Genomic DNA, 26,221 nt, shown 5'->3' with positions numbered 1-26,221 from the left:
AGCCGGGCGTGATCTCCCCTCACCGCAGCGACCACAGGACCCCCCAAAACCCCAGTGATGCCCCCCGGCAGTGCCGGGGCTCCCCCGGCTGGTCCCAAATCCTGCTCTCCGGGAGGGTTTGGGCTTCATGGGAGCCCTCTGGTCCCACAGCCCAGCCATGTCCCCATGCCCGGTGCAGGGACCAGGGCCAGGTTATTTTTGGGGGATTCCTGGCCCCGTCACAGGCAGCTGTTCCCCAGCTGGGCAGTCCCAGAGCTGGGCTTTCCTGGAAGGAGCAGCCGGATCCGGGGGACAGGGCCACACTGAGTGAGTGCCACCGGTTCCTTCCCGTTCCCCCCATTCCCAGGCTCTGGATTTGGCCTCTCCCAAAACTCCAGGCCCCCCTTCCTGCCCCACAGCAAAAATGGGAGCTGTGTCCTGCTGGGAAGCAGCTCCTGAGCTTCCTTTTGGGACCTCCATTCCACTGGGACCCCCACTTCCATCTGGGACTCACAATTCCATCTGAGACCCCCACTTTCATCTGGAACCCTCACCCCTGTCTTGGACACGCAATTTCCATCCAGGACCCCCATTTCCATCCAGGACTTCCCATTTCATCTGGGACCCCTACTTTCATCCAGAACTGCCTGCTTCCATCTGGGACCCCCACTTCCATCCGGGACCCCCAACTCCACCCAGGAACCCCCTTCACACCCCCCTCACCTGCCCCAGGAACAGAACAGGGGACCTCCAGGACCCTGCATGTGACCCCAAACCCTCCAGTCCCCCCCCTCCCTGACACAGTGGTGTCAGGTGATCTCACTGTGGTTTTGGGGTCCCTGAGTGGGGACTGACCTGGGCATTTCCCAACCGCAGGGACAGGAAGTGCAGGAGATGGAAAGGAGGGAGCAGGATATAATTAGCCCCAAATTAGGGCTGGAATTTGGGATAAAGAGCCTGGCACCACCCGGCTCTTGCGAAAAGCAGCTCCCGGCAGCCCCTCTCTGGGGAGGTCCCAACCCTTGGAGAGAGATCCCAATCCCTGTGAGGGGTCTCAATCCTTGGAGATCCCACCCCCTGTGGGGGGTCCCAATCCCTGTGGGGGGGTCTCCAAGAAGGGAGGATGATGATTTTGGAGGCCGAGCTCCCATGGGGCCACCAGAGCTGGGCAGGCCGTGGGGGTCCAGCCTGTGCGGATCCGGGGCCGTAACGGGAGCCCGGATTATCAGCATTTCCAGGGCCGGCTCGGGAATCTGGTTTCTTGGCCGAGGCGTTGCTGGAGCAACGTCCGGGCTGGAATTGTGGGGCCTTTTGAGAGTGACAAGAGGCCTTTCAGCGCTCGGGGGGCCCCGGGGGACGTGCTGGAGTCACCCGATAGCCCCCTCGGCTCCCCCCGGCCCCGCCGGCTCCCGTGTCAGGGCCCAGGACACCGGATCCCTTTCCAGCCCTGGGACAAGGGCTGGGCACGGCCCTGGCACCAACAGCACCGCTGACAGATGGGGGATGCCAGGGGGACCCCGTGGGGTCAGACCCCGGGCGCTCAGGACACGAGGGGTCCGTGGTGACGCAAAGGACACCAGGGACAGCAGAGACATGAGGGACATGGGCCTAGGGTGGGACTGACACTAACAGTGAACCAGTGCCCACCCCACACTTCCCCAGCATCCCAGGGGTCCAGGCTCATCTATGGGGGGTGCACTGAGCCCTCCAAAGTGATGCTGTGCCCACCCCCATCCCTTCCCACCAGAACCCCCCAAGCTCCGGTGGGGCTGGAAGTACTTTCCAGAGCCATCCCAGTGCCATTCCAGGGGTCCAGACTCATCCCTGGGGGTGGTGACGGACACATGAGGAGGGCACTGAGCCCCTCAAAGTGATGCTGTGCCCACCCCATCCTTTCCCACCAGAACCCCACAAACTCCAGTGGGGCTGGAAGTGCTTCCCGGTGCCGTCCTGGTGCCATCCCGGGGGTCCAGCCCCCCAGGTCCCAGCCCCCGCAGGGGTGGCCGGTGGTGCCAGCCGGGCTGTCCAGCCCCGGTATCGGATCCTCCCGGAGGGAGGGGGCTTGGAGCTTATTTAGCGTCCCCGGCGGCCCGTCTGGGAGCACTCGCAGCACGGGGAGCTCAGGTGAGCACAGGTGGCCTGTGAGGGGTATGGGGAGGGATCCCCCCATCCCAGAGGAACCCCTCAACCAGCCCAGGGACCCCCACATCCCGTGGGTCGATCCCTGCCCAGCACCGAGGGACGGGACAAACGTGACGCTGCCGGGAAGGGGACAGGGCAGGGACCGAGGTGTCATTGGAAGGGGGGCTGGTGGATGGGGTCCCTCCCCCTCGGAGGAGCCCCCCACCCAGCCCTGGAGGGCACCAGGGTGCCGTGGGACCCCCAGATTTGCGGTGTCAGTCCCTGCCCAGCACAGAGTGAGCAGAGGGACCAGGACAGGGCAGGGAGTGGGTGACGTTTGGGGGCTGCCCTGTGAGGGGGGAGGTGGAGGGGGTGTCATTTCGGCACCCCGGAGCCCCCCACCCAACCCTGGGAATGCCCAGGATGCCCTGGGACCCTCAGATCCACAGTGTTGATCCCTGCACAGCGACGAGGGACAGGAGCCGGACTAATGTGACGCTGCCAGGAATGGGAGGGGGAACAGGGTGGGCACACTGAAAGTGGGGCAGGTGCATGGGGTCTTTTCCCCTTGGACGAGCCCCCCACCCTACCCTGAGGGGCACCAGGATGCCCGGGAACCCCCAGATCCTCAGTGTCAACCCCTGCCCAGCGGGACCAGGAAACGCTGCCGGGAAGGGGACGGGGCAGGGGGTGGGAGACATTTGGGGGGGTGTCATTGAAAGGGGACTGGTGGGTGGCGCCCATGACGGGGGGGGGGGGGGTTTCCCACAGCCAGATCCATGGCATCACAGCTGGAAGGGGCCATGGAGACCCTCATCAACGTCTTCCACCACTACTCTGGGAAGGAGGGGGACAAATACAAGCTGAGCAAGAAGGAGCTCAAGGAGCTGCTGCAGAGCGAGCTGGGATGTTTCCTGGAGGTAACTGGGACCAGTTGCAGCACTGGGAGGTCTCCCCTTCCCCTCTTTCCCCCTGGGCTCACCCTGTGCCCCCCCACCAGACCCAAAAGGACACAGGGGCCGTGGAGAAGATCATGCAGGACCTGGATGAGAACGGCGACGGGGAGGTGGATTTCCAGGAGTTCGTGGTCCTGGTGGCCGCCCTGACCGTGGCCTGCAACACCTTCTTCTGGGAGAACGCCTGACCTGCTGTGTTCCCACCCCGCACACACGGCATTCCCAAAATCCAGAGCCTCCCCTGCCACCCTGTCTCCACTCCCCAGCATTCCCAGGGGATCCCGCCGGGATCCAGCTCCACAATAAAGGCACCGACCCAGCCCGGGTGTGTTGGCAGCTCCTTCATTCCCAGCGTCCCCCTCCGAGAGCCTCCGGGGATTCCAGGGAATTTTCCCTCTCCCAAGCCACCCAGGGTCACCCCAAGTGCCTGCAGACATCCCTGGCTCCACCCTGATCCATCCAGGGAGCCTGAAATCCATCCTAGATCGCCCCAGGGAGCGGGTGATCCCGGGCAGTGTTGGGATGTTGGACACGGGGACACTGGGATTTGGGGGGTGACAGGTCAGGACTCGCTGTCAGAGCCTCCGGAGTCTCCAGGACCGCACCCGTGAGGCTGGAGGAACCGGTTGGGATCCCAGTGGGATGGGCTGGGAGCCAATGGCCCCGCCAGGGCTGCCAGCGCCATCATCTGCCAGGAATCCGGGCACAGCTGGGGTGGGATTGGGAAAGGGTATGCCCTCAGAGGGGAATGGGAATGGAGTCCCCAGGGGTCAAGGAGCACTTGGGCAACATTCCAAGGTTGGAATTTTGGTGGGATTTTGATGGGGTTTTGGTGGGTTTTTTGGGGGGATCCAGGAGCCAGGAGCTGGACCGGACAATCCTTTGAGACCCTTCCAACTCAGGATATTCCATGATTCCATGATTCTGTATGATTCCAGGATTACATAATTTTATGATTCTGTGATTCCATGGTTCCAGTAATCCCCGATTCCTTGATTCTGTGATGATGCTACTGCAATTCCGTGATTCCACAGAATTCCGCGATTTCATGATTCTGTGACTCTATGATTCCATGATTGTATGACTCCACCATTCCACAATCCCATGATTCCCTGCTCCCAGGATTCCATGACGACACCCGATTCACGTGACGTCATCACGTCAATATGACGTCACACGGATACCATAGTTTCCCCCCCCTTATCTGCCCCGCCCCCTTTCCCCGGGGGAACACCAATCAGCGCTCTCCTTGCGTGGGTCGCGAACGCGTTGGGAGTGGCCGGGCGCGCGGCCGCCATTTCGGGGGGGCGGGAGCAGCGCCGCCGCCATTTTGTCGCGGGCGGCTGAGGGAGAAGCGGTGGCGGCGGCGGGAGCGGGCGGAGCTCAGCGCCAGCCCCGGCTCCGGCCCCGGCCCCGCGCCTGCCTCACACCGGCCCCGGCAACACCCGCCCGCCGGAGCCACCAGAGACCTGGCGACCGTCTGCTTCGGTGAGAGACTGCCCCGGCTGCGGGGGGGGGGAAGGGGGCGGGACAGGCCTCAGGGCCCCCTTAGAGCTCCGGAGGGTCCCCTCAGGGTTCTGGGGGGTGGGGGGTGTCCTTCTTCCCCCGGCTCCGTGCCCGGAGCTGTTCTCGGGGCTGACGGGGGCGGAGCGGGGATACCCCCGTGACGGTCACTCAGGAGAAAAAACCGCTTAAAACCCCACTTTATATTTTTAAAAGCCCAGTAAAGTTGTTAAAAATAAATAAAAACAGGAGCGAGGCTGCGGGTTGACTCGATTTCTGGCTGTAAATCCTCTCCAAAAAGCGAAGTTTTGAGGGTGTTGTAGGGTGAGCGCAGCCCGGTCACCCACCCGTTAAATTTGGTGCTAATTATAAAAATAAATTAATAAATCGATCTGCAGAGCTCGGGGGTTGGAGCTCAGCACGTTTCCGTAGCATCCAGCACTGGGGGGGGATTTAAATCCCTGCCCTGAGTCAGGTGGAACCTCGGTATTTTTAAAGGATATGATGCTTGTGTAGCATAGTCTTGGATTTTTATTCCCGATTTTGCGCCCTGTGCCCTTAAAATTGGGATTTGCCTCTTGCTGATGCTAAAATCGTGGGAAATGTGGAGGTGTTACTGTGCTAGAGGCATTTAGTTGCCGTTTGCTGCTGGATTTTTGTATTATTACCCCAAATAATAGGAAAATATTCACTATAAGACACCTTTTTAGTAAGGGTGAAATAAAGTAACTCCCTGATTTGTTAGGGCTAGAAAATACTAAAAATCTTTTATTTTAATACCCATAACCTGCCTCTCAGTTCTCTCCACCCAGAATGGAGAATTTTTTAACGTTTAACCATATAAGCATATAATTATATAATTTTGATATTTTTTGGCTTTGTTTGGCAAATTTTTCTCTGAAGGTGCCACTTGATTGCCATCTTGCTGCTGGATTTTTGTATTACTATTCTTAATATTGGCAAAATATTCACTACAAAAAGATAAATTTTTGGTAAGGATGAGTTAAAGTAACTCCCTGATTTATTAAAACTGGCAGGGGGGGGCTACAAAACATTAAAAAAATCACACAGTCATCCTAAAATCATCACAATCAGAACCTAAAAATTTTGGCAGAGGGCTAGAAAACACTAAAAATAAATGAATGTATTACGCATAGAAGTGGGGCAGGTTGGTTTTTTCTCCACTCAAGGGGCAAAAATGGAGGGATTATTTAATATTTAACAGTAGAAATGTAGAATAAAGGTGTAAATTCTCCCTTTTGGCCCTGTTTTGCAGATTCTCTGAAGATGGCTGCACAGTCAGCACCGAAGGTCGTGCTAAAGAGCACCACCAAGATGTCTCTGAACGAGCGGTGAGGAAGCCAACGGCACCTTCAGCTCCTAAGAAACCATGTTTTTATACTTAATTCTCACTGCCCAAATCCAAGCCCACCGTGGGTCCCGCCCTCTTTTAACCTCGTCGAGCGAGCAGGTGCCTCCACACCTGCCTTCGCCTCCAGGTCCGGTGGCACAGCGGGTTAAAAGGGCCCGGTTGCGGAGGGATTGCTCCGTGGTTTAATGTTCGCGTGCCACGGAAATGCGGTGGGATGTGTTGTAAGAGCAGAGACCAACCTCACGCACCCTCCCTGTCTCTCCCACATGTTTTTGACATTGGTATTTTGGCCCGGCCACCGCGCCCGAGGGTCCCACCTGCCCGGGTGAGCCCTGTAAGAGGCCGGTGGTGGCCCCTGGAACCAGCCCAAAGGCTCTTTGGGCCTTGTAAGAGGCAAATGCTTCGCTTCACCTCCATCTCTCCTCTGTCCTCGCGCTCTTCCCGTGGGTCATTCCGCTGGTTTTCCACGTGTGGCTCCTCTGTGACGACTAACGGGTGTCTCGCTGCCCTGCTGAGCACCTTGGGGTTAATTCTCTTACGATTGAGAAGTTTTGGGGCAGTTCTTGCTCCAGCAGCGCTGCAGGGAGCTGTAGGCTGAGCTTACTGGCACATCAGCCCATATTCCTCATTTTTAGGGGATTTATTCCACTCTTCAGCTCCCAGGATGCTGTTCAGGGGCTTTATTTACCATCTCACTGCGTGCTTGCTCTTAAATTAAGCACTAAAAGCACCAAATTCTCGAGTGGCCTCATTTCAGGGAAACAGTTGGGTGGAAATTAGGAGGTGCTTTGGGTGGTGGAATTTTGTAGAATCATGGCATTGTTTAAGGTTGGAAAAGGCTTTAAAGTGATCATTTCCAACCTGGTTCCCGCAGCGCCAGAGCACACCAGGCATTTCAGGGCACAGTGTCCTTCTAACCTACCTCCTGGCCTGGAGTTTTTAAGCTTTTCCCAGATTTTGGGGGGTTAATTTGGCTTTTGCTGTCCGGTTTCTCCCACCTGTCATGGCCATCCCTGCTTCCTGCTGGTTGTCACCCCTTTTACCACCTCTAAACCCACTAAACCTCCGGCTTTCTCATCCTGACTGAACTTCCACCTCATTCCTGCCTTTTCCAGTCCTCGTGGCAAGCGAGGAATCCGTAATCCCATAAAAGTACCACTCTTTGCATAAGGTTCATGGGAGCTGGAGACCCACTCGAGCACCGTGAAATGCCAGTAATTGTGTGTTTTAAGCTTTAATTAAACCCCGTTTTATTCGACCTTGAAGCTTCACTAACATGCTGAAGAACAAACAGCCGATGCCGGTGAATATTCGGGCCACCATGCAGCAGCAGCAGCTGGCCAGCGCCAGAAACAGACGCCTGGCCCAGCAGATGGAGAACAGACCGTCTGTCCAGGCCGCTCTGAAGCTCAAACAGGTGAGGAAAAGCTGGATTTTGGGCTTGGAGGGATGTGGAAAATAAGCTCCTCAGAGATAAAGAGTCTCAAGAAGGGAAGGGGCCGGAGGGTGAGTCCTGTGAGGGATCACTGGAGAAAAGGAGGCTCGGGGAGGATCTTCTCTCAGCTCCCCATAGGAGGGTCAGGTTGGCCATGAGGAGGAATTTTCCCATGGAAAGGTTGTTCAGGCCTTGGCAGGAGCTGCCCAGGGAGGTGGGGGAGTCCCCAGCCCTGGAGGTGTCCAAGGAAGGACTCGATGTGACACTGAGTGCTCTGGGCTGGGGACAAAGTGGGGATGGGGCACAGGGGGGACTCTATGGGCTGGGAAAGCTTTTCCAACCTCAGGGATTCTGAGATTCTGTAGAAAGGCTCCTGGAGGTATAAAAGGAGGGATACAAGGATGGGGAAGGGTCCGGAGGGGCCTCACAAGGAGCAATCGAGGCTTGTTCAGCTGGAGGAGACGAGACTGGGGGGAGACCTCAGGGGGCTGCAGCTCCTCCTGAGGGGCAGCTCCCATCTCTGCTCCGTGTGAGCAGGGACAGGACCTGAGGGAACAGCTGGAGCTGTGCCAGGGGAGGGTTAGGCTGGATTTTAGGAAAAGGTTTTTCTCCCAGAGGGTAGTTGGTTGGGCACTGAACAGGCTCCCCAGGGCAGTGGGCACAGCCCCAAGGCTGCCAGAGCTCCAGGAGCGTTTGGACAACGCTGGAGGGACACGATGGGATTGTTGGGGTGTCTGTGCAGGGCCAGGGGTTGGACTCAATCCTTGTGAGTCCTTTCCCATTTGGGATATTCCATGATCCTAAAAACAAGACACCTTGAGGGACTTGCAGAAAATCCCGCTTTTTACCTCAGATAAGTAATTTGTCACCTCCTGGTGGTTGCTGTTGCCGTGGGGGTGTTCAGTGCTGGCTGTTGATGTCTCCTCTCTATTTTTCCAGAGAAATGTCTCATCCCGGGGTTCGGGAGCTGCCGAGTGCTTCACCTCACAGTCCCACCTCCAGCCCTTAAAACCCCACCCCAGCTCCACCCTCCCTCGGCTGCGAGGAAAACAGAGGAGTTGCTGATTGTTTTGAGAATGCAGGCCTGGCTTCCAGGCATAGCCCTGTGTTTTAGGAGTGCTATCCCACATCTCATGTCGTGTCCCCAGTCCCAGATTGCTGCATGACTTCCGCTCTTTCCCTTCCTGATCCTCTCTTCCAGAAGAGCTTGAAGCAGCGTCTCGGGAAGAGCAACATCCAGGCTCGGCTGGGCCGGCCGGCGGGAGCGCTGGCCCGAGGGGCCCTGGGGGGCCGGGGCCTGGCCCTGGGCCAGCGCGGAATTCCACGGGGGGCCCTGCGGGGCCGCGGCGCCCGGGCCATGATCCGAGGGGCTGCCGCGCTCCGAGGTGGGTGCCACCCCCTGCCCGCAGCCCTGACGTCCCCCTGGCTGTTCCTCAGCCTGAAATCCCGGTTTTTTTGGCTGTTCCATCGCAGGTCAGGGGCTGCTCCGCGGCAGGAGGGGGATCGCCCCCCGGATGGGGCTGCAGAGAGGAGGGCTCAGGGGCCGCGGAGGGCCGGGAAGAGGCGGCCTGGGCCGAGGGGCCATGGGCCGAGGGGGGCTCGGAGGCAGAGGTGAGTGTGCCCAGACCTCAGGGATAACGGGTGTTCAGCTGCAGTCCCTTCTCCTGCTCAAGGTCAGGGCATGGAACCTCCAGCCTCTGAAATTCCAAGTCTGGAATTTGAAAAGGTCATTTATCCAAGAGCTGGTTGTTTCTAACAATAAAATTGAGAAGGGGGGTGAATTGGGTGGGAGAGGAGAACCTGGAGCCAGTTGTTGGAGGAGGGGTGGGGGCAGCCAGATGTTATGGTCGGGCTAGGACTGAGGAATTCTCGTGAAGCTCCCGATTCTTCAGCAGCTTTGAGCGGTGGCTCTTGGGCTGACAAACACAGAGGGACTGGAGCGAGCTGGGCGTGAATCCATGGCTCCAACATCTCTCTGGGCACCTGGAGGGCTGGGGTAGGGAATCGGGAGTTGAGAATTCCTTGGCTGGAAGGTGTGACTGGTTTTCCATCCCTGCCAGGTCGAGGCATGTCCAGCCGGGGCCGGGGCGGCTTCGGGGGCCGTGGGAGAGGCCGAGGCCGCGGCAGAGGCTCCGCACGGCCGGCCCTGACCAAGGAGCAGCTGGACAACCAGCTGGACGCCTACATGTCCAAGACCAAGGGACATCTGGACGCAGAGCTGGACGCCTACATGGCACAGACGGATCCTGAGGCTGCCGACTGAGGGGCCAGGACTGCCCGCGGAGCTTGTGCCGTGCTGGGAGAGCCCTTCTCCATTCCCCATGGAGAATTCAGACTTAGTGTGTTCTTCGATGTTTTGATACTCTCTCTGTTGTATTAAACTTTTTTTGGGATTGTTTTTGGGGGGGGGATCTTTTTCGCTGTTTTTTTTTCCCCCCTGAGGAAAGTGGGATGGATCTACCGCTGGTGACACGTCTGTGGGATGGGGGTCAGGCCTTGGTGTGCCTCTGGAGCTCCGTGGTTGGGGTTTGGGGTGTTTCTGTTGGATTTGGGGATATTTTTGTTATGTTTTGGGATGCTCTTGTTGGGTTTTGGGGATGGCTCGGTTGTATTTTTGGATCACCAGATACACTCCTGTAGAGTTCAGTTGAACCCCCAACCATCCCAGCAGGGCCAAGAGCCCAAGTTTAGCTTTGTTTTCCTTCAAGATGCTCAAATCCTCTTGTTCCACACCAGAAGTTCCCATAGGTTGGAGCAGGTGGAAAATTCCCTTTTAGTGGATTTTTTTTGGGGTTTAAAGTTCCTTTGGTTTCCGTGTTTCTGTGGTTCAAGTGCTTGTTTAATGGAATGGGAGGCAGGGACATAAAATTCCAGCTGGGACAGCGAAGCAGAGCATCAGAACTCTCTCTTACAGCACAGACTCCAAAATCTGTCATTTTTCCCCAAAAAACAATTGAACCCCGTGGCTTGGTGAAGGGTTTGTGATTCCCTTCCAAGTTTGAATTTCACCCCTTCTGTGACCTATTCTGGTTCTACTGGAATCTTGCATTTCTGGTTGGTTATAACAAAGGAGAAAAATAATTCCCAAAGCCATGTTTAGGGTTTGGGCTTTTTCCCAGAAAATGGGATTTTTCTCCTCCTCCTCTGCCATGCAATTACTCTATAGGGGCAGAAGGAAGCGGGGGGGAATGCGGTCGCAGCCCCAGGAACCAACCCGCTCCATCGAGTTGGGATCGGGGCCGGAGTCCGGCGGCGTTCCCGGTGGGATCGGGGCCGGAGTCCGGCGGCGTTTCCGGTGGGATCGGGGCCGGAGTCCGGCGGCGTTCCCGGTGGGATCGGGGCCGGAGTCCGGCGCCGGGACCCAGCGGCGCCGGGGGCTGGGCCCGTGTGTGCTCAGGCAGTGTAAGCGCAGCCGCTGTTGGCTGGCGAGGGGAGGGACGTTTGTTACGGCGGCTGCCATTGGCTGCGGCGCGGCGGCGTCTCACGCTCTCCGGCCGCTGCTTTTGGTACTGAGGGGAACGGGCAAATGCCGGTAACGGGATTTAGGGGGCAGGGTAGGCAGGAGAGGGCTGAGGAATAGGAAGGGGCTGAGGGAAGGAAGAGGTTGAGGGAACGAGGGAAAGCCCTAAAAAAGTGGAGGGAAAAAAGCCAAAAAAACAAGGTGAAAGGACCCCAACCGTGTTGTTTTAACCGTTCTGTAATGGACGGGGTTGGGATTTGTGGCCTGTCTGTCAGCGGTGCGGTTGTGCCTCTAGATGTTCCTGAGCTGAGGCTCATCTGTCCCCACTCGGGACTACATTGCCCATCAGCCCCCGCGGCCTTTCCCACCCCGGCGGACTCGGTTTCCCAGCAGCCCCCGCAGCGCGCGAGGGGTCAAGATGGCGGTGGGGAGCGGCCCCGCGGCCCGGGAGCTCTTCGCTGAGGGGCTGCTGCAATTCCTGCGCCCCGCCGTGAGACAGCTCGACCATCACGTCCACAGCGTCAGGTACGGCCACACGGACCGGTCAGGGCGGGCCGGGAGCGGCGGGGGGGAGCGCGGAGGCTGAGGGGGAGGTAGGGCTGAGAGGGGCAGCTTTGGGGGTGTGAAGGGCTTTAGGAGCACCCGAGGGAGGTGAAGAGTTTGAGGGGGGCACCTGAGGGAGGTAGATGGCTGGGGGAACACCTTTAGGGGTCTGAAAGGCTTTGGGAGCACTGGAGAGGCAGTTTGAGGCAGTAAAGAGGTTTAGGGGCACCTGGAGAGCAGTTTTGGGCTGGGGTTGAAGGATTTTGAGGGGATGAAGGGCTTTGGGGGCACCAGTGATGGACAATACTGGGGAGAATGTGGTAGCTCAGGGGAGTCCAGGTCCCCTGGGGGGGGTGACTTTTCGGCTGGGGGGTGCTGAGGGCACAGATCCCATACTGGGGGGCCTTTGGGGTGGGGTCCAATGTTTTCCCTGTCCCCTCGCAGGGAGAGCCAGGTGGAGCTGCGGGAGCACATCGACAGCCTGGCCACAGGTGAGCCAAAAACAGGGGTGGGGGTCACCTCTGCCACCCCTCACCCCCAGGTTTGGGGGGCACAGGGGGTTCACTGGCTCTGTGCCCCCTCCTCAGAGCTTTGCCGCATCAACGAGGACCAGAAGGTGGCCCTTGACCTCGACCCCTACGTGAAGAAGCTGCTCAACGCCCGGCGCCGGGTGGTGCTGGTCAACAACATCCTGCAGAACGCCCAGGTGGGGCTCTGGGGGGCAAAGAGGGGTTGTGGGGTGTCCCAGAGCCCCCCCCCCCCGGGCACTCACAGAGGGGGTTTTTCCTGCCCAGGAGCGGCTACGGAGGCTGAACCACAGCGTGGCCAAGGAGACCGTGCGGAGGAGGGCGATGCTGGAGGCTGGGGGCTACCAGGGCAAGTGAGAGCCAGGGGAGCAGGTATCCCCGGGATCACAGCCTTGGGAATTAGGGGGGGTGTCCCTCCTCACCTGCCACATGGGGAGCAGGGACCCCCCCCCCTCCGAGTCGTGTGCCCAGATTTGGGGGCGCTGGAATAAAAGTGACGCCGGAGTCTGTGATGGTGCCACAACCCTGAGGGGCCTTGGGGACGGGGGGGAAAGCGGGGGTTGCCGGGGGGGGTCTGGGCACAGGCGGGGGGTGTTGGGCGGCCCCAGGGGGGTTTGGGGGGCGTTGGGCAGCCCCAGGGGGATTTGGGAAGCCCACGGAAAAGTGAGGGCACCCCCAGGTAGGGTTTGGGTGTCGCCAGGTGGGATTTGGGGTTTGGGCAGCCCCAGGTGAGATTTAGGTGTCCTCAGGTGGGATTTGGGGTTCAGGCACCCCCAGGTGGGTCCTTTCAACTTCTGGAACCTTCTCCTGCCATCCCACCAGTGTCATTCCCATCCATCCTGTGTGTCCCTGACCAACCAGGACTCACTGGAAAGGGGGAACACTTTAATGTGCAACTTATGAACAGGGCCAACTCAGGGGCCCTCTCCTGCCGCAGGTGTCCCTGTGCCCTCACTCCTGGGTCTCCATGCTCTCCTCCTCCTCTCCCGCTGCTGGCTCTTCCTGGTTTTCCTCTTCCTCCTCCCCTTCCTTCTTCTCTGGGGGTTTCTCATACGCCTTCTCCGAGGGTGTCACGATCACCCCGTCCCACGTGGACATCTCGGATGCCAGGTCTGCCCCGACAGGTGGCGCTGGATTCCAGCCCCATTCCCACCTGGATACCCCCGGGATTCCAGCTCCATTCCCCCCTGAATGCCCCTGGGATTCCAGCCCCATTCCCACCCGGACACCCCTGGGATTCCAGCCCCATTCTCACAGGGACACCTCCACTCACAGCTGGCATCTCCCTCCTGTCCCAGGATTTTCCGGTAGCCCCCGTGGGACAGGATGCGGACGAGGGTCTGGGCCGTGTAACACACCATGTCCTGGGGGTGGGGAGGGGTCAGTGCAGGGACAGGGACCCCCCGAGCATCCCCTCCCCTGTGGGGACCCCCCTCACCTGCTGTTCCAGCGTCATCACCGTGTGCACCCGGAAGTTGCCGCTCTCACAGGGATCCGTGATGCCCACGGATCCGGGCAGGAAGAGCCCGGCCGCCAGGATCTGGAGGCAGCGCCTGCACATGGGACATTTCGGGTTCAAACTGGAGCATTCCAGCAAAAAAATACAGCCAGCAGCTCCCAGCTGGAGGAGCTGGATTCATCTCCCAGGCACCACTCCAGTGGTTTTACGGGGAAAACGGAGCCACAGCAGGAATTTATCCCCTGGGATTGACCTGTAGGCAATGTTGAGAGCCAGGGGCTGCCGGGTGGGGTTGTTCATCACGGCGTAGTGCCCCTGGAACGGGAAGGGCAGAGGAATTAGGGCAGGAAGGGAAGAATCTCAGCTCAGGGTAAGAATCCCCAACTGGGACTGGGATCGGGATCAGCGCCACATCCACGTCCCCCACCAGCAGGTCCAGGATCCACGGCGTGAGTGGCTCAAAGCCGGGGAAGCGGATCCTCAGGTCCTTGAGCAGCCGGATCAGGACCTTCACCCTGGGGCAGAGGCAGGAGGAGGGTCAGTCCTGCACCACCAGCACCACTCCACATTCTCCATAAGGAAACCCATGGTCCTTGGATCCACGATTCCCTTGGAACTCACGTGGACTGCGAGGCGTTCTCCTCGAACCACCGCGCGTGCCGGATGGCGGCCAGGGCGCTCTGCAGCACCTTGATGTCCACTACAAGAAGCACAAAGTCCCGGTTCACCAACCCAGAGAGGCACAGGGAGGGTGCACCAGGTGCTCCCTCTGCCCCAGATCCCAGTGGGAAGCGCGGCCGGGCCCTCACGGTGCAGCTCCGGGTCCAGCTTGCGCAGGTTGGGCGGCACGGTGGTGATGAGGATCTTCACCGTGGCATCGGCTGAGCTGATCTCAAAGCCCGTCTCGTTGGTCAGCATGGTCAGCACTGGGGGGGAAAACCGGGAATTACGCATGGAGGGGCTGGAAAACTCCTGGGAACACGGGAACTCAGCCTGCATCGCTCCAGAGGTCCCACCTTCGCTGGGGTCCTGCGCCCTCAGGCTCTCAACCACCTTGTTCCCCAAGGCTGCCACGGCTTCCACTGGGGAAAAGAAGGAGAAGGAGAAGGGTTGGAGCAGGGCTGGGAGTCGCTCCGATCCCACCTGATCCCACCCAGCCAGCACTCACAGGTGGGCAGGATCTTCAGGATCACCACCAGATCCGCCACGTTGTGCCCCGTGGTCATCGTGCCCTTCTTGTAGGAGCCCACCTGGCGAACCTCCTCAATTTGCTGTGGGAAGGACAACCCCAAATCCCGGGAATTCAACACACAGTGCAGCATTTTGGGGGCTCAGTATTGATCCTTAATCTGCCCTGGGCCAGGACCACCAGGGCCCTTGTGAGGGACCATCTCCCCAGGGCGCTCTTTTCCCAATCCCACCAGTCCATCATCTCCCCACGGAGCTCTTTTCCCAACTTTGGACTCACCACTTCAAAGGTTCCAGGTGCCACGATTAAGTTGTCAATGACATTGTTGATCTTGGTCACCAGGGACAGGATGGAAGCCTGGGAAGGAACAGGAAGGGGGGATTATCCAGGAAAACCTCCCAACAATTCCACTTGCAGAGCACAAAATCATCCAAGAAGCTCCTCCTGGGTGCTCATTCCAGAGAATTAATTCATTTTTAGGCCACTCCTGAGAGTCTCTGAAGGACTTTGGATTCTCCAGCACCCATCCCAAGGATCTGAGGGAATTTTGGCCACCTGCTCGGCAGCGGTGGGAGCCAGGTCCTGGTTCCTCTTAAGCAGGGCCTCACTGAAGGCTGTCTCATCAGCTGCAGGTTTGACACGAGGAAAGGCCATCTCACACTGGAATGAGATGAAATTCCCACTGGGATTTTACTTTCCAACACAATTCCCTGTTCACATGATCCTACCGGAGCTCCACGAGTGTCCAGGAGCTCCCACCTGTGCAGCTTCAGAGGGTTTTATTAACTATATTAATTAATTTAATAATTTAACTCATTAAATCTGCAGCTACTGGGCCTTGGAATTACATCCCTAAAGGGCAGAAACTCAGGGAATTCGGGATGAGGGAATGATTTTTCCCTGGAACGGGTGAGAAACAGGTGTTGCTGCGGGACCGAGAGGACACCTGAGAGGAGGTGACAGGTATTGGGGTCACCCTGAGGGTTGGAGAGGGGGGACAAACCTCAATCCAGGGATTGATCTGGTATAATCTCCCAAAAAAAATGATCCTGGAAGGATTTGTGGTGTTATCCCTCAACTCTGTCCCTTTATCCCACTCCAAATAGGAATAAAATCCTCCATATTGGGGTTTTTAGGGGATTTGCTCAGTTCAGCTCCACCACAAGAAGCCAAACCCCCAAAACCAGGGATGGGGGGTCGTTCAAGCTGGAAAACCACTGGCAATCCCCAGAAAAGCCCCCCTGGATCCCCTCGGAACGGGGGTTACTCACGACATAGAAGTCAAAGGGGATGTGGGGCACAAAGGGCCGGAACCTAAAGGGGAGAGAAGAGCCCACTTCACTCTCTGGGCGGGGCTTTGTCCCCCCCAAACCCACCCTCCTGTCACGACAGAGCGCTGTCACGACAAGTGGGATGGCCCGGCAGGGCCGGGGGGTACCTGGGCCCCCCCCCCCCCAGGACCCCCCTACCGCCCTCCCCGCATCCGAAGCATTCCCAGGACTCCCCTGGATCCGAAGCGGCCGCCGCGGCCGCGGCCTCGGTCACCCCTGCGGGGAGAGAACGGGAGAGATAACGGGGGGTCCGAGTGACCCCCGGTCCCACCCCCACACACCCCATCCCCCCGCTCCCCGTTACCCCGCCCCGTCCCCCGCCTGTCCCCCCCCCCCCCCCCCTTCCCGGTTTTCCCCCACCTCATGTCTCCGCCGCTCCCAACAATGAACCGCCGCTCTCAGACGCCGCAGCAACCCCCCCTCCCATTGGTCACCACCCTTCGCCGGCCCGCCCTCCCGGGGCCGCTCCCCCGCTCTCCATTGGTCTGGCTGCGCATCAATCTAAGCGGAAGTCACCAATAGCGGCGCGCGGCCGCTGGGGGGGGACGCCGGGTCCGTGAATGGGGCGCGCGCGGGTTGGTGCCTTATGCCGCGGCCGGTAGAAGTCGCGCGCAGCAGCAGAGTGGCGCAGCGGGAGCGTGCTGGGCCCATAACCCAGAGGTCGATGGATCGAAACCATCCTCTGCTAGGGCTGACCTCGTCTTTTCCTCAGCAGCGATCTCGTTAATCGCGTCCGGTTTTACCGCTGCTTTAAGGCGACTTTAATGCACCTTAGTACTTTTTGCAGCTTGTCCCGCCCCGGAGCATCGCGCGGTAAGGGGTGTCACGTGTGTCGTCAGACCCGAGGGCTCGGGGTGTCCCCGGGGGGGCTGCGCGTGTCCCAGGGCTTGGACCATCCCGGCTTTGGACTGTCCCGGGCTTGGACCACCCCGGATCTGCGTGTGTGCCCGTCCACGCGCGTCCTCAACCCCCGCGTGCGTCCCCGTCCGCCCGTGTCCCCCGAGTACCCCCAGTGTCCCCAGCAGCCGCGCGACGCCCCGAGTGGCACCTCTGGGGTCACCCCCCACTCCCATGGGGCCGCGGGGACCCCTCCGTGGGGCAGAACCTCCCACGGGTGCGGAAAGGGGGGGCGAGAGATGCCCGAGCCCCCCACGACCCCTCCGCCGGGGCCGCCCGGAGGCTCCGGCGCCGCGCGGGGACGGGGCGGGGGCCGCGTTTTGGGACATCCCCCGCCCCACTGACGAGTTCATCGGGTCTCAGCGCCTCACTCGTGCCCGTGTCCGGTCGTGGGGCGGGTCAGCGGCAGCACCCGAGTGGTCGCGACAAGACACGGGGAGGGGAGGGGGACACATCGCGGCGCATTCCAGGGGCCGGGACCCCCTCTGAGAACGGGAATCCCCCCCCCCGCCAGCGGGCGGCCCCGCGCGCCGCCCATCCCGCCCGAGGCGCCGCGGGGGGAGCGGCGAGGAAGGAGGTAAGGTCGGTGTGGATGATAACGGCCCTTTGTGTCACCAGTGGGGGGGGCGAGGAAGGGCTCAGCCCCGCCGTGGGAGGGGGGGACACGCCACTCTGCCACTCTGCCACCGTCCGTGGGCGATGCTGGCGGCGCTGGCGCTGGCCCTGCTCCTCGGCGCTGCCGCGGCGACCCCGAGCCCGACGCCCCCCGGGACCACCCCCGGGAGCGCCGCGCTGACCCTCGCCGTGGTGCTGCCCCGGCACAACCTCACCTACCCCTGGGCTTGGCCGCGCGTGGGCCCCGCCGTGCGCTTGGCTGTGGCCACCGTCAACTCCCGGCGGGATCTGCTGCCCGGCTTCACGCTCCGCTGGGTGTTCGGCGACAGCGAGGACCGGCACGGCGTGTGCTCCGAGATGGCCGCGCCGTTGGCCGCCGTTGACCTGCGCCTGGCCCACCACCCCGCCGCCTTCGTGGGCCCTGGGTGCGTGTACACGGCGGCGCCCGTGGCCCGGTTCACCAGCCACTGGCAGCTGCCGCTGGTCACGGCGGGGGCCGAGGCCCACGGCTTCGACGACAAGCGTGAGGAGTTCGCGCTGACCACGCGCGCCGGCCCCAGCCACCGCAAACTGGGCGAGCTGGGCGTGCGGCTCCACCGCCGCTTCAACTGGACGCGCCGGGCGCTGCTCGTGTACTGGGACGAGAGGGTGGACGACCGACCCTGCTTCTTCGCTGCCGAGGGCTTGTACGTCCAGCTGCCCACCCTGCGCAACCTCACGGTCATGGACGTCGTGTTCCAAGACAGCGGCAACTTCTCCTTCGTCATCCAGGAGATCAAGGCCAAGGGGCGCAGTGAGTGACGGGGAGGGGGCACTGAGACAGGGACACTGGAGCGGGAGGGGGACAGCCGGGTGGGAAAGGGACAGTGGGGTGGGGAGGGGGACACTGGGATAGGAGGGGGACAGCAGGGTGGGAAGGGGACACTGGGAGGGGAAAGGGACCCCGGGGTGGGAAAGGGAAACTGGGATGGGGAGGAGGACACCGGGATGAGAGTGGGACAGTGGGATGGGAAGGGGACAGTGGGGTAGGAAGGGGACACCAGGATAGAAAGAGGACAGTGGGATGGGGAGGGGGACAGCAGGGTGGAGAGGAGGACACTTGGACAGGGAGGAGGATGAGGAGGGGGAGAGGGAGGGGGACGGGGCAGTGTGTGGCTCATCACGGGTGGGCACAGCTCCACACGGGTGCACATGGGTGTGCCCAGCTTGGCATGGCTTTACAGGGGTGTTCACAACCATACATGGGTGTGCACAGCAGTACATGGTTGTGCCCGGCTGTGCACAGCTTTACATGGCTGTTCATGGCTGGACATGGGTGTGCACAAGGTTTCAGGGGTGTTCATGGCTTTACATGGGTTCTCATGGCTGTGCACAGGGTGTTCACAGCAGTACATGGCTGTGCACAGGGTGTTCACAGCAGTACATGGCTTTGCCCAGCTGTACACGGCTGTTCACAGCTGTTCACAGGTGTTCACGGGTGTTCATGGCCACACGTGTCTGTACATGGGTGTTCATGGGTGTGTACAGCTCTACACAGCTCCACACCTGTGCTCATGGCCCTACATGGGTATGCACAATTTTACATGGGTGTTCATGGCTGTACACGTGTGTTCATGGCTGTACACAGGTGTTCATGGCCGTACACGGGTGTGCACAGCAGTACACGGGTGTCCCTGGCTGTGCATGGCTGTTCATGGCTCTCACAGCTGTACACAGCTGTGCCCAGCTTTACACGTCTGTTGACACGTGTTCACAGCTGGGCACAGGTGTTCTGGCACTACACGGCTGTACACGTGTTCACATGTGTTCTCAGCCGTGCACAGCTGCCCTGCACACTCACACACATGTGCTCTGCCCCCACCCTACCGTGACCCCCCTCGAGTCCCCCCAGACCCTCCTCCCTGTGCCGTGTCCTCCCCGGGAGCTGCTGAGCACCGTCCCCATCCCGGTGGTCCCGGGGCAGCTCCAACCTTTCCCGTGGGGCAACCCCGCGTGACGCGGGGCTGGCACGGGAGGGTGGGGGTAAGTGCTCAGCCCCAGGTGTGTATTTGGGGGTCTCACAGTCCCGGGTGACACGGGGTGACATGGGGTGACACAGGACGCAGGGTTGGCGGTGGGTGCTCAGCCCCGGGGGTGTATTTTGGGGTGCCGGGGGGTGGCACGGCTGGTGCCGCGGGGGTGGTACCGCCGGGGTCCCGGTGTCGCCGAGAATCCATCGGGGCCGCGGGGAGGAGGAAACGGAGTCGGGAAAACAGGAAACCTCGGCCTGGCGCCGAGGGCAGCGCCAGGCACGACACGGGGGGGGGCACAGGGGTCGGGAGCCCCCAGCCCCACACGGGGGGGTCCGTGGTTATTACGTGACAGCCCACGGGCTCTGCTGCCCCCGGGCCGGGGGGTCCCGGGAGGTCCCAGGGATGTTGGGGGGCTGGGGCTCACGTCACACAATAACTGGGGACCCCCAGGACATGGGGCTGGGGGCTCCTGGGGTCTCCCAGGGATGTTGGGGGTCTCAGGCTCATATCGTGCAATAACCGGGAATCCCTGGGACATGGAGTCGGGGTGTCCCGTGGTCTCTGGGGGCTGCCGGGGGTCCCGGAGCTGTCGGGGGGGGGGGGGGGGGGGGGGGGGGCCGGGGGGGCGGGGGGGGGGGGGGGGGCTGTGAGGAGTCACAGGGTTGTCTATCGGGGGTCCCGGGGCTCTCGGGGGTCCCGGTGCCAAGGCCGTGCCCCCCCAGTCGTGTACGTCTGCTGTGCCCCGGACACGCTGCGGGAGCTGCTGCTGCAGGCGGAGCTCGAGGGGCTCACGGGAGGCGACTTCGCCTTCTTCTACATCGACACCTTCGGCGCCAGTCTGCAGGGGGGGGCACTTCCCCGACCCCCGCCGGCCCTGGCACCGCGGCGACCACCACGACCCCCGCGCCCGCCGCGCCTTCGAGGTGAGCCGGGCACGGGCTGTGCCGCGGGCGGGGGTCAGGGGGACACCAGGGTGGGCACAGGGACACCAGAGTGGGCACGGGGACACGAGGGTGGGCACGGGGACACCAGGGTGGGCACAGGGCCACCAGGGAGGGCACAGGGACACCAAGGTGGGCACGGGGACACCAGAGTGAGCACAGGGACACTAGAGTGGGCACAAGGACACCAGGGTGGGCACGGGGACACTAGGGAGGGTACGGGGACACCAGGGAGGGTACAGGTCCCCCGTGGGTGGGCACGGGGACACCAGGGACCCCCCCGGGTGGGCACGGGGACACAAGGGTGGGCACAGGGACCCCCCCCCGGGTGGGCACTTGTCTGCCAGTCCCCCTCAGCCATGTCCCCCCCAGGCCGTGACCATCATCACATACACGGAGCCCCAGAACCCCGAGTACCGGCCCTTCCTGCGGCGCCTGCGGGACGAGGCCCAGCAGCACTTCAACTTCTCCATGAAGGACGGACTGGTGGGACCAGGGGAACCGTGGGAATGGTGGGAATGGGGGGAATGACAGGGGGCACCGGGCTGGGGGCACAGCAGGGAGATGGGAGCAAGGGGAAAGGGCAGGGGAGGTGGGAATGAGAGGACATGGGATGGAGCTGTGGGTGAGGGGACAAGGGATATGGGATGGAGCTGGGGGTGAGGGGACAAGGGACATGGGATGGAGCTGGGGGTGAGGGGACAAGGGACGTAGGATGGAGCTGAGGACAAGGGGACATGGGAAGTGGGATGGAGCCGGGGGGGAGGGGAGCAGGGCCCCCCAGCTGTGCCCCGTCCCCGAGCCATCCCCAAGCCATCCCTGTCCCCCCAGATGAACTTCATTGCCGCTGCCTTCCACGACGGGGTCCTGCTCTACGCCCAGGCCCTCAACGAGACCCTGGAGCGCGGCGGCTCCGTCACCGATGCCTTGGCCGTCACCCGGCAGATGTGGAACCGCACCTTCTACGGTCAGGCCTAGCCCCGTCCCCATCCCCTCCCTGTCCCTATCCTCCTCCCCATCCCATCCTTGTCCCTGGCCCCATCCCCTCCCTATCCCCTCCCTGTCCTTTCCCTATTCTCATCTCCATCCTCATCCGTGTCCTGTCCCCATCCCCTTTCCAACCCATCCCAGCTAGATGCCACCTGCCAGTCCCCCACCTGCCCCCTTCCCAGGATGATATTTTGGGATCAGAGCCCCCCCTCACAGTCCCCAAGGTCCCCCACAGACCCTCCCGTCCCTCCCCCCCCAGGTGTCACTGGGTTCCTGAAGATCGACGAGAATGGGGACCGGGAGAGCGACTATTCCCTGTGGGACATGGACCCCACACGGGGGGAATTCCAGGTGAGCCCTGGCACCTGGGGGGGGTCAGTCCCAAGGAAGGGTCTGGGGGCTCCTTCCCACCCTTTTCTCTCCCCCCCACCCCAAAGATCGTGGCCAACTACAATGGCACCACCAAGAAGATCCAGATGGTGCTGGGCCGGGAGATCCACTGGCCAGGGAACGTGGTCCCGTCCGACGTCCCTCCCTGTGGATTCGACCACAGTGACCCCCTGTGCCGCCAAGGTGAGGCTGGGGGGGGGGCACAGGCCCTGAGACCCCCCCCCTGCCCCCCCCCAGCCCCTCAGCACCCCCCTGTCCCCTCACAGCCACTCTGTCCACGCTGGAGGTGCTGTCGCTTGTGGTCAGCCTGATCCTCCTGGCCATCACCGTCACCTCCTTCTTCATCTACAGGTCAGGGGGCTTTGGGGGGGCCCGGGGGGGCCAGGGGGGTGCTGGTTAGGGTCTCACAGGCCCCCCCCGGCGCAGGAAGCTGCAGCTGGAGAAGGAGCTGGCGGCGGAGCTGTGGAGGGTGCGCTGGGAGGACGTGCAGATGAGCAGCCTGGAGAAGCACCTGAGGAGCGCCGGCAGCAAACTCACCCTGTCCCTGGTGGGCACCGTGGGCACCACAGGGACGGGGACGGGCATGGGGTCACCCCATGGCTCCACTGGGGGATGGGAGTGGACACAGGAGTCACCCCATGGCTCTGCTGAGGGATGGGAGTGGACACAGGGGTCACCGCATGGCTCTGCTCGGGGACCAGGGGGATTTTGGTCACCCCATGGCCCTGCTTGGGAACCAGCATCAGGGGCACTGAGCTCACCCCACAATCCCACTGGGGTCTAGGCTTTGGGGGGACCGGGGTGACCCCATGTCCCCACTCGAGGGCTGGGGCCCGGGGATCAGGGTCAACCCATGGACCTGCTCAGGGACCAAGAGTGACCTGGGTCACCCCACATCCCTGCTCGGGGACTGGGGTCACCCCATGGCCCTGCCTGGGGACTGGGATTGGACTGGGAGGACAGGGTCACCCCACAGCCCTGTCAGGAACTGGGGTACCGGGGGGTACCAGGCTGAACCCCCCCCTCCCCTCAGAGGGGCTCCAACTACGGCTCATTGATGACTACGGAGGGGCAGTTCCAGGTCTACGCCAAGACAGCCTATTACAAGGTAGGGGGTGGGGGACCAGGCGTGGCACCCACTGCCCCGGGTCCCCCCCCCCCCCCCCCTGTCCCTCATCCCCCTTGTCCCCCCAGGGTAACCTGGTGGCCGTGAAGCACCTGAACCGCAAACGCATCGAGCTCACGAGGAAGGTCCTGTTCGAGCTGAAGCACGTACGTGACTCCCCGGGGGGGACCCCAGTGGGGTTGGGATGACCCCCAATGGGGCAGGGAGTGACTCCAATGGGGTGAGGGTGGCCCTCAACAAGGGTGACCCCCAACGAGAGGGGTGACTCCCAGAGGGACAGAGAGTGACTCCCAGTAGGGGAGGGGAGCCCAGCACGGTCCCACCCCACGGGTGGGTGGGGGCAGCAGGAACCCCGTGCCACCTCCTGTCACCCCCAGATGCGGGATGTGCAGAACGAGCACCTGACTCGGTTCATCGGCGCCTGCACTGACCCCCCCAACATCTGCATCCTGACCGAGTACTGCCCCCGTGGGAGCCTCCAGGTACAGGAGGGGCTGCCGGGGGGGGCAGGGGTGAGAGACTCCCCCCCGAGACACCCCTGACCCCCCTGATTTTCCCCCAGGACATCCTGGAGAACGAGAGCATCACCCTGGACTGGATGTTCCGCTACTCCCTCACCCACGACATCGTAAAGGTATTGACACTGCTCAGGGGGGGTCCCCATCCCACGAGGGTCCTCCCTCCATTAGGGTCCTCCATTCCCGTGCCCACCCAGCGAATAGGGAAAGGACAGGGAGGATCCCCTTTCCCATGGGAATCCCTATTCCGTGGGGGTCACACATCCCGTGGTGGTCCCCAATCCCACAGGGCTCCCCCGTCCCACATGGATCCTTCATCCCATCGGGCTCCTCCATCCCATGGAGGTCCCCCATCCCACAGGAGTCCCCCATCCCATGGGGATCCCCCACCGCACAAGGGCCCCCCATCCCCCGGGGTGGGGAGGACCATCCAGCCCCGATCTCCCTGCTCCTCTTCAGGGGATGCAGTTCCTGCACAACGGGGTCATCGTGTCCCACGGGAACCTCAAGTCCTCCAACTGCGTGGTCGATTCCCGCTTCGTGCTCAAGATCACGGACTACGGGCTGGAGAGCTTCCGCGCGGCCCCCGACGGCGACGACACCCATGCGCTCTTCGCCAGTGAGACCCCCCCGCGCCCCCCCGTGCCCTCTCCCCCGGGGTCCCGCCCGGCCTGAGCCCCCTCCCCGGTGCCGCAGAGAAGCTTTGGACGGCACCGGAGCTGCTGCGGATGGAGGAGCCACCGGCACGGGGGACGCAGAAGGGCGACGTCTACAGCTTCGGGATCATCCTGCAGGAGATCGCCCTGCGCAACGGCGTCTTCTACGTGGAGGGCGTGGACCTCAGCCCCAAAGGTGGGCACGGGGGTTGTGGGGGGACTGGGAAATGGGGTCGGGAGCTGTTGGTGGCTGGTTGGACTTGAGGTGGGATCTGTTAATGGGTGGTTGGACCCATTGGTGCGGATTTGGAGCCGTTAATGGGTTCTTGGATGCATTGGTGGGTGTTTGGAGCAGATGATGGGTTCTTGAACCTGCCAATGAGTTATTGGACCTACTGAGGGGTTGTTGGCCTCGCAGAGATCATCGAGCGCGTGAAGAGCGGGGAGCGGCCGAGCTTCCGGCCTTCGGCCAACGTCGGGTGCCACATGGAGGAGCTGGGGCAGCTCATGCAGCACTGCTGGGCCGAGGATGCCCTGGAGCGCCCCGACTTCAACCAGATCAAGGTCCAGCTCCGCAAGTTCAACAGGTGCCTCCACCTCCTTCAGCCCTGAGGGCGAGGGGTGACCCCCAGAGAGGGTCTCTGGGTGGGTGTTGACCCTGGGAAGGGTCCCAGGGTGGGTGTTGACCCCATGCCTGCAGGGAGAGCAGCAGCAACATCCTGGACAACCTGCTGTCCCGCATGGAGCAATATGCCAACAACCTGGAGGAGCTGGTGGAGGAGCGGACCCAGGCCTACCTGGAGGAGAAGCGCAAAGCCGAGGCCCTGCTCTACCAGATCCTGCCCCAGTGAGCACCCGGGGGGTCTCAGCCCTGCCTGCACCCCCCACTCCTGAGCACCCCAAAGGCAACTCCAGGCTGGGGTCCCTTGTGGGTGTCCTGTGGGGTTGGGGGGGCTGGGGAACACAGGGACCTCTGTGTGGGTTGAGTACCCCAAGGACCCCAACATGGCCTGGGAATGGGGGGGGTTGGGAACACCCTGGGGACTCCAAGGACCTCCCAGTGGTTTGGGGTTAGGGATGTTTGGAGGGGCTGGGGACCCCAAGGACTCCCACGTGGCTCTCTCAGGAGGGTCTGGGGGGGGTTTGTGTCCCCCCCTTACCCCCATCTGGGAGGGTCTGTGGGGGTCACCACCCCCTTACCCCCTCCAGGAGGGTATGAGGATGTTGTATCCCCCTCTTACCTCACATCCAGGAGTGTCTGAGGGGGTTGTGTCCCCATCCCCAGCCTTTACCCCCACACAGGGGGGTTGTGTCCCCCTGCCCGTGCCTGGGAAGGTCCGTGGGGGTGCCGTGTGCCCCCTGACCCCGCCGTGTCCCCCCAGCTCGGTGGCGGAGCAGCTCAAGCGTGGGGAGACGGTGCAGGCGGAGGCGTTTGACAGCGTCACCATCTACTTCAGCGACATTGTGGGCTTCACGGCGCTGTCGGCCCAGAGCACCCCCATGCAGGTGGTGACGCTGCTCAACGACCTCTACACCTGCTTCGATGCCATCATTGACAACTTTGACGTCTACAAGGTCAGGGGGCTCAGAATCAGGGGGTCAGGGAGTCTTGGAATCCCAAAGTCCCAGGGTCCCGGAATTCCAGAATCACAAAATGCCAGAATCACAAAAATCTCAGAATAACAAAATCTTGGAATCTCAGAATAACAGAATCCCACAGTTACTGAATCCCAGAATCCCAAAATCCCACAATCACAGAGTCCCAGAATCCCTAAGGTTGGAAAAGCCCTCCCAGCCCATGGAGTCCAGCCTGTGCCCCATCCCCACCTTGTCCCCCAGCCCAGAGCACTCAGTGCCATGTCCAGTCCTTCCCTGGACACCTCCAGGGCTGGGGACTCCCCCACCTCCCTGGGCAGCCCCTTCCAAGGTCTGAAAACCTTTTCCACACAGGAATATCCCTGATGTCCCTGTGTTCCCACAGGTGGAGACCATAGGTGACGCCTACATGGTGGTGTCGGGGCTGCCGGTGCGGAATGGGAAGCTCCACGCGCGGGAGGTGGCCCGGATGGCCCTGGCCCTGCTCGACGCCGTGCGCTCCTTCCGCATCCGCCACCGGCCGGGGCAGCAGCTGGAGCTGCGCATCGGCATCCACACGGGTCAGGGATGGGACAGGGATACAGGGACAGGGCATCCACATGGGT

General features: G+C 61.7%; 5 protein-coding genes and 1 non-coding gene across 9 annotated transcripts; 5 read left to right on the top strand and 1 right to left on the bottom strand.

The window, feature by feature from the left end:
* Nucleotides 1–239: 239 nt before the first annotated feature.
* On the top strand, nt 240–3,380 carry LOC113940227 (protein S100-A1-like). Its single transcript, XM_027631337.1, has 3 exons — nt 240–306; nt 2,872–3,020; nt 3,101–3,380. Exons 2-3 carry the CDS (start codon nt 2,880–2,882, stop codon nt 3,242–3,244), a joined length of 285 nt encoding a protein of 94 aa, XP_027487138.1. The 5' UTR covers nt 240–306; nt 2,872–2,879; the 3' UTR covers nt 3,245–3,380.
* A 1,060-nt stretch (nt 3,381–4,440) lies between these two features.
* LOC113940232 (chromatin target of PRMT1 protein) lies at nt 4,441–9,765 on the top strand. Of its 3 annotated transcripts, none has more exons than XM_027631345.1 (6): nt 4,441–4,544; nt 5,836–5,911; nt 7,198–7,348; nt 8,571–8,751; nt 8,840–8,977; nt 9,427–9,765. In XM_027631345.1, the coding sequence occupies exons 2-6, from the start codon at nt 5,847–5,849 to the stop codon at nt 9,627–9,629; spliced, it is 738 nt and encodes a 245-aa protein (XP_027487146.1). In that variant the 5' UTR covers nt 4,441–4,544; nt 5,836–5,846; the 3' UTR covers nt 9,630–9,765. The 3 variants fall into 3 exon arrangements, with proteins under 3 accessions (XP_027487146.1, XP_027487145.1, XP_027487147.1); XM_027631344.1 differs by having other exon boundaries at nt 8,568–8,751; XM_027631346.1 differs by lacking the exons at nt 8,571–8,751; nt 8,840–8,977; nt 9,427–9,765 and adding an exon at nt 8,306–8,561.
* Nucleotides 9,766–10,832: 1,067 nt separating this feature from the next.
* On the top strand, nt 10,833–12,342 carry LOC113940229 (SNARE-associated protein Snapin-like). 2 transcript variants are annotated; one of them, XM_027631340.1, is made up of 5 exons: nt 10,833–10,920; nt 11,122–11,351; nt 11,814–11,860; nt 11,957–12,075; nt 12,164–12,342. In XM_027631340.1, the coding sequence occupies exons 2-5, from the start codon at nt 11,245–11,247 to the stop codon at nt 12,251–12,253; spliced, it is 363 nt and encodes a 120-aa protein (XP_027487141.1). In that variant the 5' UTR covers nt 10,833–10,920; nt 11,122–11,244; the 3' UTR covers nt 12,254–12,342. The 2 variants fall into 2 exon arrangements, with proteins under 2 accessions (XP_027487141.1, XP_027487140.1); XM_027631339.1 differs by lacking the exon at nt 10,833–10,920 and having other exon boundaries at nt 10,930–11,351.
* Nucleotides 12,343–12,766: 424 nt separating this feature from the next.
* LOC113940233 (interleukin enhancer-binding factor 2) lies at nt 12,767–16,312 on the bottom strand. The gene is made up of 14 exons (XM_027631347.1): nt 16,236–16,312; nt 16,050–16,091; nt 15,816–15,858; nt 15,100–15,204; nt 14,824–14,901; nt 14,524–14,626; nt 14,372–14,437; nt 14,165–14,281; nt 13,977–14,055; nt 13,783–13,870; nt 13,609–13,670; nt 13,335–13,449; nt 13,170–13,260; nt 12,767–13,008 (listed from the first exon to the last, which is right to left on the bottom strand). Exons 1-14 carry the CDS (start codon nt 16,238–16,240, stop codon nt 12,848–12,850), a joined length of 1,155 nt encoding a protein of 384 aa, XP_027487148.1. The 5' UTR covers nt 16,241–16,312; the 3' UTR covers nt 12,767–12,847.
* A 179-nt stretch (nt 16,313–16,491) lies between these two features.
* Nucleotides 16,492–16,563, top strand: TRNAM-CAU. Its single transcript has one exon. It is a non-coding gene; the product is annotated as a tRNA-Met (tRNA).
* An 887-nt stretch (nt 16,564–17,450) lies between these two features.
* LOC113940228 (atrial natriuretic peptide receptor 1-like) lies at nt 17,451–26,207 on the top strand (the record flags this gene model as incomplete). The annotated part of the gene is given in 19 exon segments (XM_027631338.1): nt 17,451–18,180; nt 20,122–20,242; nt 20,244–20,322; nt 20,713–20,826; nt 21,172–21,307; nt 21,590–21,681; nt 21,768–21,903; nt 21,987–22,071; nt 22,147–22,267; nt 22,754–22,828; nt 22,915–22,992; nt 23,224–23,328; nt 23,409–23,480; nt 23,824–23,983; nt 24,061–24,216; nt 24,439–24,607; nt 24,721–24,867; nt 25,403–25,595; nt 26,002–26,207. Coding segments are annotated over 19 exon segments (2,954 nt in total), but the record flags the coding sequence as incomplete, so codon positions are not given.
* Between the last annotated feature and the right edge of the window lie 14 nt (nt 26,208–26,221).

The sequence above is a fragment of the Corapipo altera genome, unplaced genomic scaffold (genome assembly GCF_003945725.1).
Source record: "Corapipo altera isolate COAL_440 unplaced genomic scaffold, ASM394572v1 128646, whole genome shotgun sequence".
Lineage (NCBI taxonomy): Eukaryota > Metazoa > Chordata > Aves > Passeriformes > Pipridae > Corapipo > Corapipo altera.
Note: the sequence above shows the minus strand (reverse complement) of the source record. Positions and strands in the feature narration are given on the sequence as shown.

What these genes read in the sequence shown, in the direction of transcription:
- LOC113940229 (XM_027631340.1), top strand. Translation starts at nt 11,245, where the DNA reads ATGGCGGTGGGGAGCGGCCCCGCGGCCCGGGAGCTCTTCGCTGAGGGG. An exon ending in CATCGACAGCCTGGCCACAG is followed by an intron (nt 11,861 to 11,956) that starts GTGAGCCAAAAA and finishes CCCCCTCCTCAG; the next exon opens with AGCTTTGCCGCATCAACGAG. An exon ending in ACATCCTGCAGAACGCCCAG is followed by an intron (nt 12,076 to 12,163) that starts GTGGGGCTCTGG and finishes TTTCCTGCCCAG; the next exon opens with GAGCGGCTACGGAGGCTGAA.
- LOC113940233 (XM_027631347.1), bottom strand. An exon ending in GGCGGCCGCTTCGGATCCAG is followed by an intron (nt 15,859 to 16,049) that starts GGGAGTCCTGGG and finishes TCTCCCCTTTAG; the next exon opens with GTTCCGGCCCTTTGTGCCCC. An exon ending in TCCCCTTTGACTTCTATGTC is followed by an intron (nt 15,205 to 15,815) that starts GTGAGTAACCCC and finishes ATCTCATTCCAG; the next exon opens with TGTGAGATGGCCTTTCCTCG.
- LOC113940227 (XM_027631337.1), top strand. Translation starts at nt 2,880, where the DNA reads ATGGCATCACAGCTGGAAGGGGCCATGGAGACCCTCATCAACGTCTTC. An exon ending in AGCTGGGATGTTTCCTGGAG is followed by an intron (nt 3,021 to 3,100) that starts GTAACTGGGACC and finishes CCCCCCCACCAG; the next exon opens with ACCCAAAAGGACACAGGGGC.
- LOC113940232 (XM_027631344.1), top strand. Translation starts at nt 5,847, where the DNA reads ATGGCTGCACAGTCAGCACCGAAGGTCGTGCTAAAGAGCACCACCAAG. An exon ending in AGGGGCTGCCGCGCTCCGAG is followed by an intron (nt 8,752 to 8,839) that starts GTGGGTGCCACC and finishes GTTCCATCGCAG; the next exon opens with GTCAGGGGCTGCTCCGCGGC. An exon ending in AGGGGGGCTCGGAGGCAGAG is followed by an intron (nt 8,978 to 9,426) that starts GTGAGTGTGCCC and finishes CATCCCTGCCAG; the next exon opens with GTCGAGGCATGTCCAGCCGG.